Below are 21,275 nucleotides of genomic sequence, written 5' to 3' on the forward strand. Positions count from 1 at the left end.
CTCTACTAAGATCCAGTAATACTTCTGTGAGTATTGTTGTATGCTCTGTTGGTCAGTGTTGCACTCCACGTGTTTTAAAGTAGCAGTTGTTTGAAGTTTTATGATTACTGTTATGCGAGTTTCAGTTAGCCTCTATGGCGTTTCACATTATATGTCGGCATTAAGTTAGGTGACATTTGTTAGAATAAATTACAAGGCGTGGCTGAACATTTTTGTGTTTAAATATACGTTTTAATCTTTTTGGTTTTGTGTGTCAGTTTTACAGTAAACTTCAACTGAGAGTGATAAACAACTTGACGCAAGCACGATTTGCCTCTTATTTGGGGAACTGTGTAGAGCGAGAAATTCTTCTTTCCGTTTCCTCAAAGTCCCACTTCTTGACTGAGAGAGTGAGAACAGGTGCTAAATAAGTGTATTTTAATATGTTTAATAAGTTTAAATGTTTTTGACGTGTAAAGGAGGGATAAAACAATGTAAAATAAAAAAAGGGCACAGTTGCTCCATATCGTAGCATTCCATCTCTCGTGGTTGGGTCTGGAGCATATGCCCCTTGGATGAATGGTGATGCACTGTAATGTCGCTAAACATTGCTTCATAGAAGCAACATTTGTGCTTCTACTGGTGGGCATCTCCAACTACCATGATCCTTAACGGCAGACAAAAGTAACTGCACCCTGGCAGAGTGTTTTCTGGTAACATCCGTTAGACATTTTTCTTCTTTTGCCACTATCCGCCCTTCCAGTAAAAGCGGCACAAAAAGCCAAGGGAACAACGAAAACACACACACAGAGTTCATCTTTTGATGCCGGCTGAAATGAGGTCTACTGGGGCACTCTGAAGACATTTCAACTTCAAGGTACTACTGTTGTCTCTCACAGGTGGCCTAGCCTCTGTGCACGAGCATGCTGAGCACTCCAGGGTGGGTCAGTCTTTCATACAGTCATCTAAATCACCGATACAGTGTTTCCGATACAGGTTCTAACATCCTCTGGCAGATTTGCAGTGACAGGATTGTTGTGTGGGCATGACAGGTAGCACGTCTCACTCGCAATCAGGCTACAGGTACGTTTGAAAGGCAGGCAATGAAAGGCACCCCCTACCTCATCTAACCCCCTCAGTGCAGCTGGGATTGACTATGAGCGCTGGATCTAATCTTCTAGGCACGTATTTCTTCACAACAAGACCTGATTGTGTCCAAGATCATCTGATTCGATGTCATGTGATTAATTGACCTTTGGCTAACACAGACTGACTAATCGCAGCACAAGACAGAATGGAAGTCTGACGTTTTGATGTTTTGTTTTTTCTTGTTTTTGCAAAATCCCAAACTAACCTCTTGATAAAGCTATAGCACTTGTCCAAATAATTTGAATTGGTCAATTTATTATAATTATTACTATTATCAATATTATTATTATTAATTTTATATGTATGTAATTTTTATTAAACTAGGCAACTATAAACATTTTTGGGGGTATATCAATTGCTCGTTTTTTTTGCGGGGGTTTACTGTAATACTATACAGTTGTTAGTTTGTAATCAAAAATGCTATCGTTGTTTTACTAATGTAAGGCATAGTTAGTAGTGACTGTCCTTACATACTCCTGGTAGCAATGTTGGCCTGTTAATTTTTATTTTTTTTTCAGTGGTAATTTAAAGCCTGTGAACTGCGATTAACGGTCCCTCGCACACCCTTTTTTTATGGCGTATCTTTGATCATCAAAATTGGCCCATGTTGTAAGCAAATAAGCTTCCCACTTTAGCATTAGCCATCTGTTCAGATTCTTCTTACGACTGGGAGGCTTATTTGGGCGAGGTCCCTAGTAGGAACTTGTCAGAGATCGAGCCCTGAAATTCACCCAAAATGGACTTTCCAGTTCACTTTTGGGCACTGACCCTTGAGACCTTTTCATCTCTCTTTGTTACGATAGACATGCCCACCAAATTTCGTGTTGACTGATGAACTGATTTCAGGGGCTTCTTTTTTCTAACTTTCCAGGGGGCGCTACTCTGTTTGTCTTAATCCCTAAAAAGAGCATTAAACAGCTGCAGCTCATTCAGAATGCTGCAGATTTTACAGTTCTGCTACTGGTCTATAAATCACTGAACGGTTTAGGTCCTGAATACATGAATGAAATGCTAATGGCATATAAACTCAGTAGTGCTCTGAGATTGACAAACTCAGGTAAAATAGTGGAGCACAGAGTCCAAAGCAAACATGGTGAAGCAGCATTTCGGTATTATGCTGCACACAAATGGAATAAGTTGCCAACAGAAGTGCGATCGGCCCCAAGGGTGTTTTTAAGTCCAGGTTAAAAACGCTTCTTTTTCCCCATGCTTTTTAGAGCATTTCCACTTTTACATGCTATTTCTTGCCCTGTATGTATGCTGGTTTAATTGTATTTTTTTCCATTTGTTTTAAATGTTTATAAGCTGTTTTTTTTCGTTGTTTTTAAATGCTTTTAATCATGTAAAGCACATTGAGTTAACTTGTGTATGAAATGCGCTATATAAATAAATGTGCTTTGCTTATTCTTTATTTGTTTCAGTTTGATATGGTGGATGTAACATTCAAAAGGCATTTTGCACAGCCTGCTGTCCGCTTCTGTTGGAAATGTCGCCGTTTATTAACTTTGACTGCTTTTGACATTAACTATTTGAGCTTTTAGAAAATGAAACAATTGGTGGAGATTGGCTGTCCGAACAACTTTTTGTCCACTGTCTAATTTCTGGCCCGCTGCGAAAGAACGGAATGAGAGGAACGAGAGATGGGAATACCATGTGGGACTGCACATCTGTCCTGAAGAAATAAACAGGTCCGGCCTTGTCAAGAAGACAATGAACAAAAGTGGATGATGGAGTTTCAACAACAACACGATCCACTAACTTTCCGAACAAGATTGTAGCCATTTATCGGACAAGGAACCTGAAGCGGGGTACTTCACACATCCTGATTTGTAACATCTTAACCGATTTTTAAAATGTGATGTCATTGTAAAAATCGTGCAAAGAAAACAAATCAAGTGTGTTTGTTCTTTGTAGTGTTCGGTGTGCTCGATTAAAAAAGCAGGACATGCCAAACGATACAGTCATACACAGCTGGCTTTTTCTTCTCCATCGCTCAATTGGCTGGATCTTGTTGATCACTTGGCCCCGATGCAAGCGGACAATGCATAAAGTGAAAATAAATTCTTCACTCACAAAATATTTAGTGGGTTATTCTTCCCTACTTAATCTTTCTAGATAACTAACAAATAAATATGAGCTCTTCCCAGCCACGTTAAATACTCGGCTGAGGTAATATAAAACATCTGCACAACTTTTATGGGATGCAAGTTTTAAAAGTCAAAGTTAATCGTCAAGCTGTGTAGAGATTATCACACAAAAATCCACTCGCAGGGCAACAATCAACATTTATCAAGTGTCAGCCGCATCTTGCGAATTCCCTGAAAGATGATGACGTGCATGTTTATCCCGTCTTCTTACCTTGATGGAAATTGTGAGCTTTTACTAGTGGAGATTTTTTTTCCCTTGAGCTCTGGATCGTATCAGCCAACCTACATTTATTGTTGTATTGAATCGTGCACATGGGGTTTCATTACAGATAAGGTGCTTTTTCGTGTGCCGGAGGGATTTCTTATCAAAGACAAGGTCAAATAAACAATGTATCTGCTCTAGACACAGTATGTTATATATTCTTTTCAATGGGTCAAACCAATATTAATCCTGAAAATGAGTGGAAAAATCATTTGTTTTTTGTTTTCTTAGATTGATAGTTGTGCAAAACACGAAAGCGCTTGGATAAAAGTGGAGAATCGTTTCAGCTCAATGATGCAAGGTCAAATGTGGACAAAATGTCCATCTGTTGGACTCTCGAGGGAACGCACAATTTTTATATTTTATTCACATCTTTTAACCTTTTAAACAGGATGGATTGCACTGTTTTTACAACTGTTTGTTGTACCGTTAGCCTCATTGTAGCTTGCTTACTAGCTTGGATAAAACTGGAGAAAATGCCCTCATGTCGGACTAAATGTTATTTACCCAAAAAATTAACTTTTGTAGATTTGTTTATTCCTTTTCAACTTTTTTATTTCTGAAATAGAATTGAATCCTACTGAAATGAGCATTTATGCAATATTTTGTGACTTCTTCGCAAAGGATGGACAATCCTCCTCAATCAATAAAACGTTATTTGTCGCTATTTTGTAACTTCCATCCATCCATTTTCTGAGCCGCTTATCCTCACAAGGGTCGCGGGCGTGCTGGAGCCCATCCCAGCTGTCATCGGGCAGGAGGCGGGGTACACCCTGAACTGGTTGCCAGCCAATCACAGGCCACATAGGAACAAATAACCATTCGCACTCACATTCACACCTACAGGCAATTTAGAGTTGTCAATTAACCTAGCATGCATGTTTTTGGGATGTGGGAGGAAACCGGAGTGCCCGGTGAAAACCCACGCAGGCACAGGAAGAACATGCAAACTCCACACAGGCGGGGCCGGGGATCGAACCCCAGCACTCAGAACTGTGAGGCAGACGCTCTAACCAGTCGTCCACCGTGCCGCTATTTTGTAACTTAGTTTATTTAATTTGGTCTTCTACTACTAGTCTTTCTTTGTAATTTCGAGCAGTCTGGATACCTTGTCGCTTCATACTGCCGCTCACAGATCAGTCTTAATCAGTGCCCATCCATAATATAATGGGGCCATTTCAGGCCCGTTCCAGTGGAATCCTCAAAAGATGCTACAACATCACTTCGAATAAACCTCTTTCTTCCTTTTCAGACTATCATCCTGAGGGTATCAAAGGTATTTATTCCTTTGCAAAGTGGGTCAGTGTTTACTGACTGTCAGAAACTGACTCGCACAGTGTCTGTTGTCTCCTGGGCACATTATATGCTGCTTGAACATGTCGACAGTGACTTACTTGTCTTACATTAAAGTGTGTCTGCCAGTTACCTTGCAAGGACAGGGTGTCACGCCTAACAGTCTAGCGTCTCTGTGAGTGTCTGTGTTTCGAGTCCGTCATCAACTGTTTAGCAGCCTTGATTTATGATAACCGGCTTAAGCTTGTCACTCAAAACGAGAGCTGAACATTTTAGCGTGAATGCGGCCGGGCGAGATTACTGTTCAAGGTCATCTAGTTCAGTGACAAGATCAGGGAGCTCGACGTGTTGGAGCAGGTTTTGACGTGAGCCCCAGCAGATGAGGTCATAAATATGTTGTGGGAGAGATTGATTAGAGGGAACGACAGCGGAGCACGCAACTCAAGTGTTTTCACAGATTCCACCCAAGGAGCCAGAGGTGTTATTGAACACTTTTTCTACTGCATTGCTTGCTTAGTGCGGCGGGGACAGGTCTCTGCGAAACCTATGATGACTTGTCTTCCATTGCTTTCTGTTAAAACAAGGGTGTCAAACTCGTTTTATTTTATCGTAGGCCACATCAGCGTTACAGCATTCGATTATAATCGTTTTTGTTTTTTTACCAACAAACCGATAGCTATCTTTCAACAAATAAGAATATGTCCAGTTGTTTTGATTCAACCTTTGCAGATTACCAGGACCTGGATGGCTGAGAATATACACACACTGATATTTATCGTTATATTCATCTTTGTGTACCTGCCAAGTTGGAAAAAATGCCAGTTGACTCCAACCATTCACACAGAACAGCGACATGGGAAAAAAGATGGGTTTGATTGGATAAAGGTTTGAAAGGAGTGTCTGATAGGACATCTCAAACTGTGAAATTTGCAGGTTTACTTCAATCCATGCCCATTTACATCTTAATACTTTTCACACTGAACAACAACACTGGCGAAAACTGGCAAAAAGGAGCTTCTAATACGACCCTCCAAGTTGAAAAAATTACAGCGAACAGGAGCATGTAGATTCCCAGTTTCATTTAGAGGTCTTCAATAAAACTACACGGTAGGATTAGGATGCCACGACATAGCGGGGGAATCCGCAAATGAAAGTCGAGTATGTTCCAATTAGAAATCCACGAGTAGCTGGGGACGCAATATAGTGGCTGACTGTTTGTTATTTTAGCCGTATTACTTCCACCAAGAATGTTAATTTTCAATTGTTACTAGTAAATTATCAACACTATGTATAACCCCAATTCCAATAAAGTTGGGACGTTGTGTTAAACATAAATAAAAACAGAATACAATGATTTGCCAATCATTTTCAACCTATATTAAATTGAATAAACTACAAAGACAAGATTTTCAATGTTCAGACTGATAAACTTTGTTGTTTTTAGCAAATAATCATTAACTTAGAATTTTATGGCTGCAACACGTTCCCAAAAAGCTGGGACAGGTGGCAAAAATTACTGAGAAAGTTGAGGAATGTTCATCAAACACCTATTTGGAACATCCCACAGGTGAACAGGCTAATTGGGAACAGGTGGGTGCCATGAGTGGGTGTAAATGGAGCTTCCCTGAATTCCTCAGTCATTCACAAGCAAAGATGGGGCGAGGTTGACCTCTTTGTGAACAAGTGCTTGAGAGAATAGTCAAACAGTTTAAGGACAATGTTCCTCAACGTACAATTGCAAGGAATTTAGGGATTTCATCATCTACGGTCCAACATTGAATGCTCGTGACCTTCGATCCCTCAAGTGGCACTGCATCAAAAACCGACATCAAACTCTACTATGCAAAGCAAAAGCCATTTATCAACAACACCCAGAAACGCTGCCGGCTTCTCTGGGCCCGAGCTCATCTAAGGTAGATTGATGGAAAGTTGAAAAGTGTTCTGTAGTCCGACGAGTCCACGTTTCAAATTGTTTTTGGAAATTGTGGATGTCGTGAGGAAAAGAACCATCCGGACTGTTATAAATTTCAAAAGCCAGCATGTGTGATGGTATGGGGCTGTGTTAGTGCCAATGGCATGGGTAACTTACACATCTGTGAAGGCAAAATTTATGCTGAAAGGTACATACAGGTTTTGGAGAAACATATGCTGCCATCCAAGCAATGTCTTTTTCATGGACTGCCCCTGCTTATTTAAGCCAAACAATGCCAAACCACATTCTGCACGTGTTACGACAGCGTGGCTTCATACTAAAATAGTGCGGGTACTAGACTGGCCTGCCTGCAGTCCAGACCCGTCTCCCATTGAAAATGTGTGGCGCATTATGAAGCGTAAAATACGGCAACGGAGACCCCGGACTGTTGAACAGCTGAAGCTGTACATCGAGCAAGAATGGGAAATAATTCCACCGACAAAGCTTCAACAATTAGTGTCCTTAGTTCCCAAACGTTTTTTGAATGTTGTTAAAAGAAAAGGTGATGTAACACAGTGGTAAACATGAACCTGTCCCAGCTTTTTTGGATCGTGTTGCAGCCATAAAATTCAAAGTTGATGATTATTTGCTAAAAACAATCAAGTTTATCAGTTTGAACATTAAATATCTTGTCTTTGTAGTGTATTCAATTAAATATAGGTTGAACATGATTTGCAAATCATTGTATTCTGCTTTTATTTATGTTCAACACGTCCCAACTTCATTGGAATTGGGGTTGTATAGCACTACTGAAGGGGTGTGTCATGAACCAAATAAAAACCCATTCAAATTTGGCGTTGACCTTTTTTATTTTTAATTTTTTTACAATCTCAATGACAGATTTTACGAACTTCCATCTTGCGTCCCCTTAATTATGCATGGATGTTAACTAAATAAAAAAATATGCATGAAGTGAGTGTCTATGAAATGCTATTCAAAATTCTCACATGCACATGCAAGCATGATGGGAAATCAGTTAGAGAATGAAACTGCGTCACAAACCTCAGCATGACCAGTCTTGTTGGGCTTTTGTCTGCTTGCCAGACAGTAATGGACATTTTTGTGTGCTTTATGGTGTGAGTTTACTTACTATCGGTTTCTATGGCCATTTACTCATGTTTGTTTGTTTTAGGAAGAATGCTTTACCACATTCACTGCACGCAAAACTCCTTTTTATTTCATTCCTTTATAGTTGTTTTATTGTTGTCTGTAAGAATTTGCTCTAAAAATATCCGACTCAGTCTGAATTCTGCCTCATCTTTCCTTCTTCCGGCTGTCTTTTGCCTACGGGGCCCCTGAGTCTGATCAATGGAGAGGAAGAACGTAGGGGGGCCCATGGGTGCCGATGGCAGGCTGCCCGGAGGCATGGCAGCGACAGTGGGGAGGGACATAACGATTAAAAGTCCCTAAAATAGGATGCTGCAAGGCAAAGTGAGTGAAGGGTTATGGACTTTGGACGAAGAACTATAGTGAGTTGATGGTGAGAGTTGTTCAACCCCCGAAATGCATGGGGTTGTAGTAGGTTGAGTAGAAATAAAACACCCTGCAGGACTTTGTGCTTCAAAGTTGATTTCTTTGATTCTTTGGTCGAAAACAGGAAAGCCTCAACTCCACGTATGAACCGCTAACAGGCTGATTAAGGGGGGCTTGTTGACTCACAGCCAATGCAAAGGCAGCCTTAGTCTTCAGCCTTTGTCGTCCTCCCCCACGGGAAAATCAGGACAGTTTGTAAGTGGAGGCTGAGACTTCCAACGGCATCAGTCTCCCTATGCCAACGCCAACAAAGCTTGCTCCTCTTCCCCTCCTTCATCATCACCGACAGAGGGACCAGCTAACTCTCATCTGCAATGACTGTCTGTCGAGTATGAAGAGGATAAACCAAAAGGCAAGGAGGGTTTTTGAGAACAAGATCATTTGCATTCCATCCCGGTGTCTCTTAGGTTGTTTGTCAGAGAGCTCCTTAGCTGTCACTTTCCATTAAAGACTCAGCGTGGCCATGTTCAGCCCCATAAGGCATTCCTGTGTCCTCATCATGAGATCACGAAGCATATTTGCAAAAGGAATAGTCAACTTGGCAGCATGGCGACCAGGTGGTTAGCAAGTCTGCCTCACTGTTCAGAAGCTCTGGGTTCCAATCTGGGTTCCAATCTCTCACTATGAGTTCGCATGTTCGGCATGTGCTTGTGTAGGTTTTCTCTGGATATTCTCGCTTGCTCTCACATTTCAAAAATCTGCATGTCAGGTTCCTTGAAAACTCTATAAACTGTCCTTTGAATGTGAGTGTGAATAGTTGTTTGACTGTACAGTATGTGCAATGTAAACCGGCGACCAGTTGAGGGTGTACACTGTCAGCTGGGATAGGATCCAGCTCACCTGTGACCCTTTTATGTTGGCAGAATGCAAACCCTCAAACCTGTGTGGTGAGTCCCTCATGGCCTTCAAGTCTAGTGCTTTAAACCCTCAAAACAACTAATAGGGTGCATTAGTGTGGCTTGTGCAAAAATGGACTCATACTGTTTCTGACAGTGCGCGGAAGCTTCTGTCGGAAAGCCAACAGTGAAAAAGAAGAATATAAGCTGCAAATTGGTAGGTATTAGAGGGTGGGCTGGAACAATAGTAGGAACATGCAGGAAGAAATGCGAGAGTTCCGCAGTCGTTCATATTTCTTACTTTCCCCCTTGGCTGCATCCCAGAATGCAAAGCACACCTGGCGAGGAGCTGATTATATGCAGTGCACCTGGTTGTTGGGTTGGATTAATTTTGACTTAGGCCGTCTGCCCTGAAGCCTCATGGGCCATTTCCACCCAACATTTGAATGCATCTCCAGTGACCGATAGTGGTAGACCCTCACTGTGTTTGTACCTTGGTCGTGAACGTCAGGGGGGAGCAGCAATGGCAGAAATGCCGTGACCTTATGGGAAAGTAGCCGGAGCTGTCTGAGTGGGCTCCGGCTACTGGAGTGTGAACACATTTGCCAGGGTGGAGAGCTAAGAGACTGCATGCTTTGGCCCCCACACCCCGGGCCCGTTTCCACCTAAGTCCAAAAGCAGATTTGCCAAAAAGACACAGTTAATACACTGGCTGGTCAATCAATCTCCACCTGCAGGACAAGAATAAGCCTGTCCGCACAGCAGCCAACACGCACAGGCATGCTCTTGGTCTCGAAACCACTGCTCGAATCGATTCCTATTAGAAGGACACAAATGTAAAAGTGGTCAATGGCCAAAAGCACCAAAGTCTGAGCCATGACCTCGATTTTGCTAGCAGCCTACGAAATGTTGTCTTCCTTCAGGAATAAACATATGAGCGCTGTCCGATGACATGTTGCACTTTGTTATTCAGCGATTTACAACTACAGTATGACCGTTATTAGATACGCGGTGGTATAGTGGTTAGCATATCTGCCTCACAGATCTGTGGTCCGAGGTTCCTATCTCAGCTCCGTCCTTCCTGTGGGGAGTTTGCATTTTGTCAACGTGCTCGTGTGTTTTTTGTTTGCCAGGTACTCCAACTTCCTGCCACATTCCAAAATCAAGTTCCTAAGGACTCTAAATTGTCCATTGATATGAATATGACAGTGAATGGTTGTTTGTCCATTTGTGACCTGTGATTGGCTGGCGACTAGTCCAGGGTCTCAGCCAGTCAGCTGGGATAGACCTGTGACACTAATGGATGGAAGAAAAAGGATGGATAGATAGAGTGACCATAATTAGGCCGTTTTAGCACCAGGAACATAAATCTATCTACCTTTTCATAGCAATCACATTATATGTATGTTAATGTTTTAAAATGTTGCAAGTTACAAACTTCTTTCCGTGATACGTAGCTTTCATTATGAAATATTTACGAGACATACAGTATGTCCTGTTGATGTTCCCAACAACTTGTAATTACTCATATAATTAATAATTCAGGGGAAATTTCAAGGGAAATATACCTTTCTTATTAGTCATCTGCTGATGACTGCAATGTTCATCATTATTCATGGTTGTTGGCACTTGGTTCTCTAAAACAAAGTCGCTTTGGTTCTCATCTTGACAGTCTTTTAAATGCATTGTGAAATTTGTCAATGTTTTTTTGTGTTTTATTATTGATTTATTTATTTATTTGTGCAACATTTTCATGAGCGCGAGTCACAGTTTTTTTTAAGTTGACCTTCCGAGGTCATAGTTTGTACTGTATATTCACAAAAGACATCCTCCAGACCATTTCCAATTTTCAGCTCCGTTGAGCAACGTTCTAAGCAGACTATGGGAACGGTGAACGCACAGATGTGTGACTGTGTGTGTGTGTGTGTTTTCATAGTGAGATTTAAGTCTGACTGAGCTACAGCACCCCCCCCCCCCCCCCCCCCTGTCTTGTCCTAATGCCATTTTAGAGATCAGTTAGCCTGTGACCTTCAAGAAAATAGTAATATCGCCACCGGTTTGTGGGCAGCAGGAAGACTAATCTCTTATAGACTAATCTCTTATATCAAGCCCTGTGTCCAATGATGCATTGATGCTGAATTGTAAGGCTCAGAGTAGAAAAATGGAGCTGAGCCAACAGTAGTGCTTCATGGTCCTGTAGTCAATCACTCAATCTTGTGAAATAGGAGAAAGACAATGTGCCTGACTGGAATCCTAAATTCCTAAAAGCCTGTGTCATCCAGGACACCAACACCTCCTCCTTTTTGCCCGGTTGTTTGGTGTCTTTCCCTGAACATTTTCATCTTCCTCCACTGACCAAGTGGCTAACCACCAATTACATGAGGGAAGCCACGGTGGTGACAGCGGGCTCCTCGTCCGGCCTGCCGAAACCCGTGTTTTGGGTTTCTGTCACCCACGTGCCTGGTTTAGTTTGTATCCAGCATATTGGCTTGTTTCATCCAACTGCATAAATCATGCAGATGACAAAAAAAAAAAATCCTTTGTTTTTTACCATCTTTTGTGCTCTTCCTGTATTGCACTAAGATGCAACCAAAGCTCTGGCTAATAGGAAAGTCGTTTACTGAGGTAACAGAGGGTAGTGATAGAATGGGGAGCGTTCAAATTCGTGTTATGTCGCCGCCGCAGTAACGGAACTCCATTGTAAACCGAAGACCCGCCGTACCATCTCACCAATGGCACCTTATAGCCATCCCTCAACCGGTCCAAACTCGAGCAAAGAAAGAAATATGCCACTAGTTCGGTACTAGATGGCTAGATTATTTTTCTCATCCCAAACATATTGTTTCTGGAATATTGGACTTTTTGTGAAAGATCAGACGCAATGATATTGCGGACAGCATTACCGAATTACTATTCCATAAGATTGCTCTGATGTTGTCTATAAGCTTCTGTCAGCCTCCTTGTTTTGTTGAGCAAATTTTATGGTACCTAATGGGGGTCCTCGCTTTATGATTGTCCTGTTATAGGACATTATAATGCTCAGTTACCGGCATACTTACTGTCTTTCATTTGATTGTTTTATATTTATGGCCTAAAAGTGTTTTTTATACAAATGTGTACTGTAATTATGACTTTACTACTGCGATCGTGTAGGTTAGTATTAGACTATGGCACGCTCTGACTTCTCTGTGTCTGTTCTGACACTCCTTGCCAACTTAGGAACAGACCTATCATAAACCAATCACTTGTTGTTAGGTAGAGTTCACGGGTTGCGATCAATTTCCCGATGGAAACAGGATGAGGAAGTCAGATAGACACACACTCAGAACATTCGTTTTAAAAGGACACTATAAGGATACATTTGCATTTTTAATAGCAATTAAATCACTTTTTATTCTATGTAGTATTTAACTGTAAAATGAATCTTATAAATAAAAAATTGCACCATGTGTTGCTTCTAATGGATGTCATGAAGCATCCCCTTTATTTCAAAACGAGGTACTTCTTTTGCCAGCCTTGCATAAATATCATGACTCTAGTAGCCAGTCATAATTAGAAATCACTGGATTGGAGTTTTACAGCAATGGTGCTCTCCAAATGTATGTGCCAATACCCGATTAGATTGTTGTCCATTAATCTCTAAAAAGCCTGTAATAGTTCAACAAAAAGCTGAAAAGCTTGTTGGGTCATACCATCTTTTTTAATTTTTTATTTTACCCATCAATCGGCGGCACGGTGAACGACTGGTTAGAGCGTCAGCCTCACAGTTCTGAGGACCCGGGTTCAATCCCCGGCCCCGCCTGTGTGGAGTTAGCATGTTCTCCCCGTGCCTGCGTGGGTTTTCTCCGGGCACTCCGGTTTCCTCCCACATCCCCAAAACATGCGTTAATTGGAGACTCTAAATGGCCCGTAGGTGTGACTGTGAGTGCGAATGGTTGTTTGTTTGTATGTGCCCTGCGATTGGCTGACAACCGGTTCAGGGTGTACCCCGCCTCCTGCCCGATGACAGCTGGGATGGGCTCCAGCACGCCCGCGACCCTAGTGAGGAGAAGCGGCTCAGAAAATGGATGGATGGATGGATTTTACCCATCAATCTAACACACTGTGTCTAGGCTTCCTCTTTGCGGCACCACTTATTCCCGAAGTACCACGAAGGCACCCTTTTTTAAATTGGACATGCTCTATGTAGTGTAATTACCATTTTCCAAGCTGAGAAATGTTCCTCTATTTCCTTGCTCATTTTTTCCGATGTGGTTGGTGTTATGCCAGAGCGATTTAATCAAAAGGTCAGATTGTTATGTTTTTTACATCTGATTTATGATCCCAATTGTGTCGGCAGGTGTAAAGGTCAGTATTGTTGTTTACACAGGATTTTTCATGGCTCAAATAGAGGCAGAGGTGGTACCTTTCCAACTCTTTTGTGCGAGGTACTTTCATGTATTTTATTTTTCACTAACCTTTCTATCCATCCATTTTCCATACCGCTTATCCTTATCCTCACAAGGGTCTTGAGGATGCTGGAAACCTATCGCAGCTGACTCTGGGTGAGAGGCGGGGTACACCCAGCCAGCCAAACTGGGGTAACCGGAGAAAACCCACGCTGGCGCGGGGAGAACATGCAAACGCTACACAGACAAGGCCGGATTTTAAACCGGGTCCTCAGAACTGTGAGGCAGATGTGCTAACCAGTCGTCCACAATGTTGCACTAACGATTTATTTTTCTAAAAACACTTGGTGCCACCTCGCCATGAAAAATATTTGCTTATTTCACAAGACATCTCTGAAAAGCTAAAAACGCAAAGTGAGCGCTGATAGTTAAGACGTGATATCAGAATCAGAATCAGAATCATCTTGTTCCTGGTGGTCATGTTTCCATTTTTTTTTGTTTACCTGTTTGAAAATCCAGTTAAAAATAATCCAACTAGTGCAATACTGGTCAGATAATAACAGATTTTGTATTTTTTTAAATAGAAAATCAAAAAGCACACAGACACATTTACCCTCTTTTCCCCCTCCCTCAACCACTCACCCGAACTTGGGGCACAGGTACAGGTATAAAAAAAAAGAATGACATCATTTTTAAAAGGTAAATAAAAACAGCAAAAAAAAAAACCCTTAAAAAAATAATAATTTTAGAGCTTTTAGAGCCGGATGTGGCCTGAAATTAGGCAGAGGTGCCCGTCTCCAAATGTTTATATGCAGGAAAATCTCTGCTGTTTACATGGTGTTCTCTTTTCTCTCCGTCTCGACTTTAACCCTGTTTTCGTTGTGGTTGTTGCATAATATTTAATATTTACACCACAATATCCACCGCAAGTGTGTTCTTCTGTGGGAAAAAGCAGCGTTTATCTGCCGCTCCAATCTGAAGCCCTGAGGAGGTCTGTGGTGGAGTGTTTTGACTGGGACAAAACGTGACTAATCGTCCATGAAAACAGAAACGCTGATCGAGAGACCACCAGGAATTTAAAGTGCCTGTGCATTCAGCGAGTATAGCAGGGTACACAGATGCCAAAAATCGGACGAAATATGAGGAATGAGCGGGACGACGAATCGATTTTGAATTCATTTTTCAAGATTTAGTTGACTCGTGTCCTTAATTTCCCCCCGAAGAAATAGACGCCGTGAGAGGAATAATTTTCACTTCGTTTTCTGTATGGCAAGAAAGGAATCCTCTCACATTTGATCGGTTAAGATTTCAAAAATCGATGTGTGCCGAGTGCCCCGCTTTACCCTTATGTGCTGTTTATACAGATTCATATGTTTTGTGTTGTAATTGTTTTGAATGCTGCCATCACCTGCAAGACTGGTGTTGATGTGCAGACATTTTGGGCTTTGTGCAGGTGCCACCTCACTTCTTACCAGCTATTTAACTTTTCCTTTATGTACTTGCCTAATGATAGAGTAGGCTTTTATGTGAGTGAGTGTGTTATAAAAGCAAGCTACGGCATGTTTTAAAAGCACACTTTTGTGCCATTTGTCCCTCCGCTCACTTCATAAATGCACTTAAAAGCTCACCGGTCTATTTATGTACTAGGAATGTAACAGTACTTGCATGTGGTGTGATACAGGGTGTACTAAGTTCCAACACGGAACATGTTAGGTAAAGGACAGGAAGTGCCACTGCCTCGCGCTCTAGCCACACTTAACTAAACTTCATGTTGGTTATGTTTTTGATTGAGATGACAATAAAGTAATTGACAATGCAAAGGCTGGTTTTGGAACCATTGAAAGTACATTAAAGTATTAGTAACGCAAGTATTGATATTGAATGCAAAGTGGCTAATGAGCAAATACACTGTCTGTTGTGACAGAGCAAGACTGAATTGCTTAATCCAAGTAGTAACTTGACTCGCTTTCTTGATATTTGCCACGGTAACTTGGGACTTGCTTAAAGGTTAAGACTTGAATCTTCCTTATGACTTGCACATGCAAAATACTAAAGACTTTAGTAATAATTGTACCATAGCGTTTCATACGATAACACAGAGGTAATAACAATTTTACAGTGTTAAGTAGTCAGTGTAGAGTGCGTTTCCTCAAAATAACCCAACACACAGCCATTAATATCTAAACCACTGGCAACAAAAGTGAGTACACCCTAAATAAATAAAACAAAGCATTTACAACAATGTGATGGGTGTATTTGCTCTTGTGATGTATATGACTTATTCCCACATCTGGAAAAAATATGGATACAATCCATCTCATAAAGCATGAGAATTTCCAGTGAAGAGAAGCAAAACAGGCAAAGAAGTGGCTGAAGCAACACTTACATCAGCCTCATTTGTATTTTGCTGCTGAGAAAAGCTCTTTTCTTTTGGATGCAATGCAGCAACAGGGTTCCTTTCTTATTTCTTATGTCAGCTTCCCGTCAGCGACGGTGAGTCGGGTGGGAAACAAGCGGATAAAAAGTGGGTGCAGACAAGACCTCCATTCTGCAGCTTTATGACCTGCTAAATGTCCTTGAAAGGTTTTAGGTGGAACAAAATTACGGCGGGCTGTCGCGTTGTGTGAATCAGACGCGTTGACAGCTTAGGGTCTGGCCAATAAGGCTACGAAGCTACGCGGAGACGTAAGAAGAGGAAAGATTTGCTTTCACGCACAAGCTAAGGAATAGTCCCACACTGAGGCGACACTTTATCATTTTAGGTGTCCCTCGATGCTCTTCCGGGCATGACAAATGATGCAGACTCTGTAATTATGCACAGTGTGAGTAAATCAAAGAGAAGAGAAACACAGGTTCTCCTTTTAATGTCAAGAGTGACTCATTGGTGACCACTCTTAGCTCTCATTTATTCACAGCCACTACAGTATAGTGAAGTTTTTTTAGTACCTGCTGTTTGCCAGCTTTCCATCATACATTGACGAAGTGATGATCCTTCAAGGGAGACCTTTTTTTCTTTCTGGGGCCATTTCAGTTTGTCTGCAGTCGTCTGAGGGCCATATTAAATTCAAGAAAATGGGATGCAACAAATGTACACTAAGTGAACTTCCACCTTTTTGTAGTTCGCTATTCACGAAGTCACCTATTCACTTTCTTTTTAGATATTTTTTGGTGGAACCTATCCTCAGTTATTCACGTTTTTTTGTGCTCGTTTCTGGAATGTCTTGTTACACCACAAGATGCCGCGAAAGCCCTGGCTACTAGAAAAGTAGTAATCGGTGTCAAGGAAATATGTTGAAGTGATACATCTCGACTGTTCTAAAATCTTATTTATACGTATATGTTACACATGTGCATTGCATTTTAATCTGTAAGCCATTTATTTTTCAGGGTACTTTTGCAAGATGAGTTTGAAATGATATTAGCGTGTTTTAAGATCGTAGTTTGTTGTATCTTTATTATTTCAAGTTAATTAGTAAACCCAGTCAAGCCTGTGGAGGTAATGCAAACACCACAAAGAAAGGCTGCAGTTGAGGTTCGAACCCAGAATGTCAGATCTGTGAGGCAGTCATGTCACCTGTGAGCCAGCCCCTTGTGGAATAATGCAGTTTACTTTTTAAAATAAAAATGTCAGGTTCCTAAATGAAATGGTGTGGTGTCAAAATGTTTATTATGAATAGATTGTCATATATTCTGGACATAATAAGCAGATGGAGCCAAATATTCAGGCGCAACTGAGAAAAGTGCTTTCAATGAGTTATCACTTTGGGATGGGTTTAACATACAGTATAACAGCGCTTTGCGGTGCATGACATGCATGGATACATTTGGATGTTGTAATGCATACAGTATGTAACGAATAAAGTCTCTGGGCTCGCTTCCATTGAAGGCTTTATCGTTTTAGGATATGGGGAAATCTTTGAATTAATGACAGAGCAACTGACCTTTCATTTCATCGTCTTGTCATGATTGTTTTGTCATATCGTCGTAATCCGTCTGTCGCTAAATGCGCCGGGATTTATGGTTTAGTCTGTGGTCCTGGCTCGAGTTTGTTCATCAATCATCCCGGTCTCTCTTTCATATGCTCTCGATCTTCTATGAGCTATATGCATCATCTCCACCAGTTTAGTGGTGTTACTGTGCTCCATGCTTATCATTGGGGTGACCGTGCGAGGCACTGGTTCTCAAACAGACCCCCGGCGGTCCATCAGCCATAACTTGGCGGTCTGTAAAAATAATTTGCAATCCATTACATCATATTATTTTTAAAAACTCCATACATACATCTGGGGACGGGTGCACCAATTAATTCATAATAAACCAATTACTACTCCCTACCTTATCGTTGGGCCAATTAAAAGCTCTGATATGTTTGTCTCGTCTCACAAATCTGATATGCCTTCATGTGAGCAATATTTCTAGCGCTCTCGCGCTCTTTTTCATAGAGAGTTGTATGGCAACCTCGGCAGGATATTTTCGGCTTGGAAGCACATAACTTGGGCAAAGTTTCCTTCGTGGACGAATCTCTGGTTTTGTAACATGTACTACAAATGGGCCCCATGTCTTTGGCACTGTTCAGGACGATTGACGCTGTCATTTCCTTCCACGGGGCTCCTTTCTCGTCATATGTGAAAATGATTCCGCTCATGTCATCGTTTTCTTCGTAGGAATTAAAGTCACTTTTTTGAAAAGTTGTTGCTCGAGGGGTCGGAAAACTCGCTAAGTTGGCAACACTGACTGTGCTTTTGTAAACTAGCTCTGCATTCGCATCCATGTAGGCCATGTAAGCAGGAGGGTGTCATGGGTGTGTGTTCCGGTTGTTGTCTTCCCCCTGTCTCGTACACACCTGCTCCTGAGAGCATCTTCACCACCTCTGCCTCGTTCACCCTAATTACCCCTTGCATTTAACCTCGTGTCTTTCTAGTCGCCAGTTCGCCAGTCGCGTTCCAACATTCCTTGTTTCCACGTCAGAGACTCACAGTAAGACTAGACCCTGTTCCGATTATCGACCTCGCCTTTTTGCCTCACGTTTTTGGATACCGCTGCCTTTTTTGGATTGTCTGCCTGTGTACCGACCTCTGCCCGTATATTAAACCTCTCTTTTTTTTTAAACTGTCCATTTGTTTTAGAGTCGTGCATTTTTGGGTCCTGTCCTCTGTTCCGTTCATGACAGAGGGATGGTTTTACCGAGTTCCGTTTGGTATGCTCTGCATGGGACAATATGCCCTGATGAGCAATTCACTTTGCATTGATGCTGTGTGTTTTTGTGTCTGTTGTGTGTTCACCTACTCACAGTCCTAACTGTATCTGGCTTCAAAGTGCAGCTCACGGACATGGTAAACTTAAAACCATAATAAGCATGAGCAGAGGATTTAAGAGATCAAAATTTGAAGAAGCACTTAATAACCCTAACCCTTTATTCAACTCTGAATTAATTTCTTTTTCACTGTTGAGTACGACAAGTGTGTGACAACTGTTGACAGATATTTTAGGGTCACAAGAGTTAAACTTAACCTGTGCAGTGCAAGCATTTATTGCTGAGGATTTGCAGCCCTTATCTGTGGTTTGGTTACGAAAACCGTACCGAACTGTGGCTCAAAAACTGAGGTACATACCGTACCATTGGTTACCCGCCCCTAGTAAGTAGTGGACAGAAACGTTAGCACAATTTGAACTACGAAATCCATCCATCCATTTTCTGAGCCGCTTCTCCTCACTAGGGTCGCGGGCGTGCCGGAGCCAATCCCAGCTGTCATCGGGCAGGAGGCGGGGTACACCCTGAACTGGTTGCCAGCCAATCGCAGGGCACATACAAACAAACAACCATCCGCACTCACATTCACACCTATGGGAAATTTAGAGTTGTCAGGCATGTTTTTGGTATCATGCATGTTTTTGGGATGTGGGAGGAAACCAGAGTGTCAGGAGAAAACCCACGCAGGCACGGGAGAACATGCAAACTCCACACAGGCGGGGCCGGGGATTGAACCCGGGTCCTCAGAACTGTGAGGCAGGCCAGTCGTCCACCGTGCTGCCCTACGAAATCCAATTTTAAAAAAAAGATTTTTTTTCATGATAAATAAAGTTGAATTTACGGATTGACTCAATTAATCACTCAGTCCTAGTGCTAACAAACTAATTAACATTAACCGCTAACATTCTTGTCTCCTCCTCAGGGGTCGCTTACTCCTATGTGCATGGTAGGCAAGTGGTGAAAGAGGATGTGGCCGTGGACATGAAAACACATGCGCACCGCTGGAGGAGATGGCTTCCGAACAGCCTGCGGAATAAGGACAGTAACAGGGCCAGTCAGGAGCAGGAACGTGACAAAGAGGAAGCGGCGCAAGAAGAAGAGGCCGAGCGCTTCCCGGACCTGATGTCAGTCGAGGACACTGGCAACAGCTCACAAATTGAGGTGGGTTGCTATGTCTGCATGTATGCCAGGTTAGGCTTGTGAGGATAAGTGGTCCAGAAAATGGATGGATGGATATGATTTGGGCCTGAGCACCTGGCAGTGGGGGTCCAGAATCCGAACGTCTAAAACTTACTTACAGCCCCCTAGAAAGTTAACCAAAAAATAAAGTACAAGAAAATCAGCCCCCGACACCAGTTTCACAGATTGACATGAAACTTGGCGGACATGTCTGTCAGAACAGGATGCGCCAAAGTCTCAAACACCCATTGTTCATGTATCCTATACACGTGGGAGATTGTTTTTATTTGATTGTTTTATATTTATGCCATAAAAGTGTTTTCCGTACAAATCTTGTATTTACTGTAATTAGGACTTTACTACTTCGTTAGCGAAGGTTAGTGATAAACAAAACTGCTTTTCGACTGTGCAATGGGATGAGAGAATCTCTCTCGAAGGTTCTGAACTCCTTCGTCCATGCTAGTACCATGATGTCTCGGATAATTCTTGCCCAGAGGACTTAGCTCAACTTCCCATAGTTGACGTCCTGTTTTGTCTTCCGTAAAGCGGGGAACACACATACTGATACTCAAATCCAATAATCGATTATTGGATGTCTCTAAAAGATTATCCTGAGCAATTATTCTGTGGTATGGGGTGTGTCAAGACTTTTTTTTTTCTTCCCCAATCTACTTGGAAAACAGATGGGACAAACAAATATTTACTGTTGTTTTGACTTCTGCGTTAGCATAGGTTAGTGATAGATGACAGCATGACAAACCATAAGTGATCGAAAAATTTTGTAAATAATTGCTTTGTAATATTGTAATTTGTTTCTGGTGAACAAATGATTTGGACCGATACCCCTCAAAAACTCTTGCCGTTTATAATGAAGCCACCACTAGACTAAAAGAACATCTACGATGCAAACATGGGAAAACTGTTTATATGGAGTTAAATGATTGTGCTCTTGTAGAGCAACTTCCATAAAAAACCTCACTGCCTGGTGAGGGGCTCATTTATAGAAAATGAATCCATAAAGTCCGCTGCGAAAAGTATTCCGTCCTCAGCAGCAGCTGCTATAAATTGCTCCAGACGATGAGATGTTTGCAAATGAAGTGCATGGATTGATATTGTATAACGAAATTAAGATTAGGGGGCCACAGGGGGTGGGTTTCTAAATTGGAACCAGACAACAGAGCATGAAATTAACCCAGTGAGGCACAAAGGTTGGTGAAGCTACTGGAAATTAATGGCCGAGGTCTGTTTATGGGTCTATGTAAATTAAAGGTACGAGGGCCACATAT

At 41.9% G+C, this 21,275-nt stretch overlaps 1 protein-coding gene across 2 annotated transcripts in view; it reads left to right on the forward strand.

Moving 5' to 3' along the window:
• plxdc2b (plexin domain containing 2b) overlaps positions 1-21,275 on the forward strand; it is a 70,775-nt gene that overhangs the window by 13,467 nt on the left and 36,033 nt on the right. For both annotated transcript variants that reach the window (XM_061666300.1, XM_061666301.1), the window contains exon 2: positions 19,733-19,971. In XM_061666300.1, coding sequence (XP_061522284.1) covers positions 19,733-19,971 — 239 coding nt within the window. The remainder of the gene's footprint in view (positions 1-19,732; positions 19,972-21,275) is intronic.

Source organism: Phycodurus eques, chromosome 21 (genome assembly GCF_024500275.1).
Source record: "Phycodurus eques isolate BA_2022a chromosome 21, UOR_Pequ_1.1, whole genome shotgun sequence".
Taxonomy (NCBI): domain Eukaryota; kingdom Metazoa; phylum Chordata; class Actinopteri; order Syngnathiformes; family Syngnathidae; genus Phycodurus; species Phycodurus eques.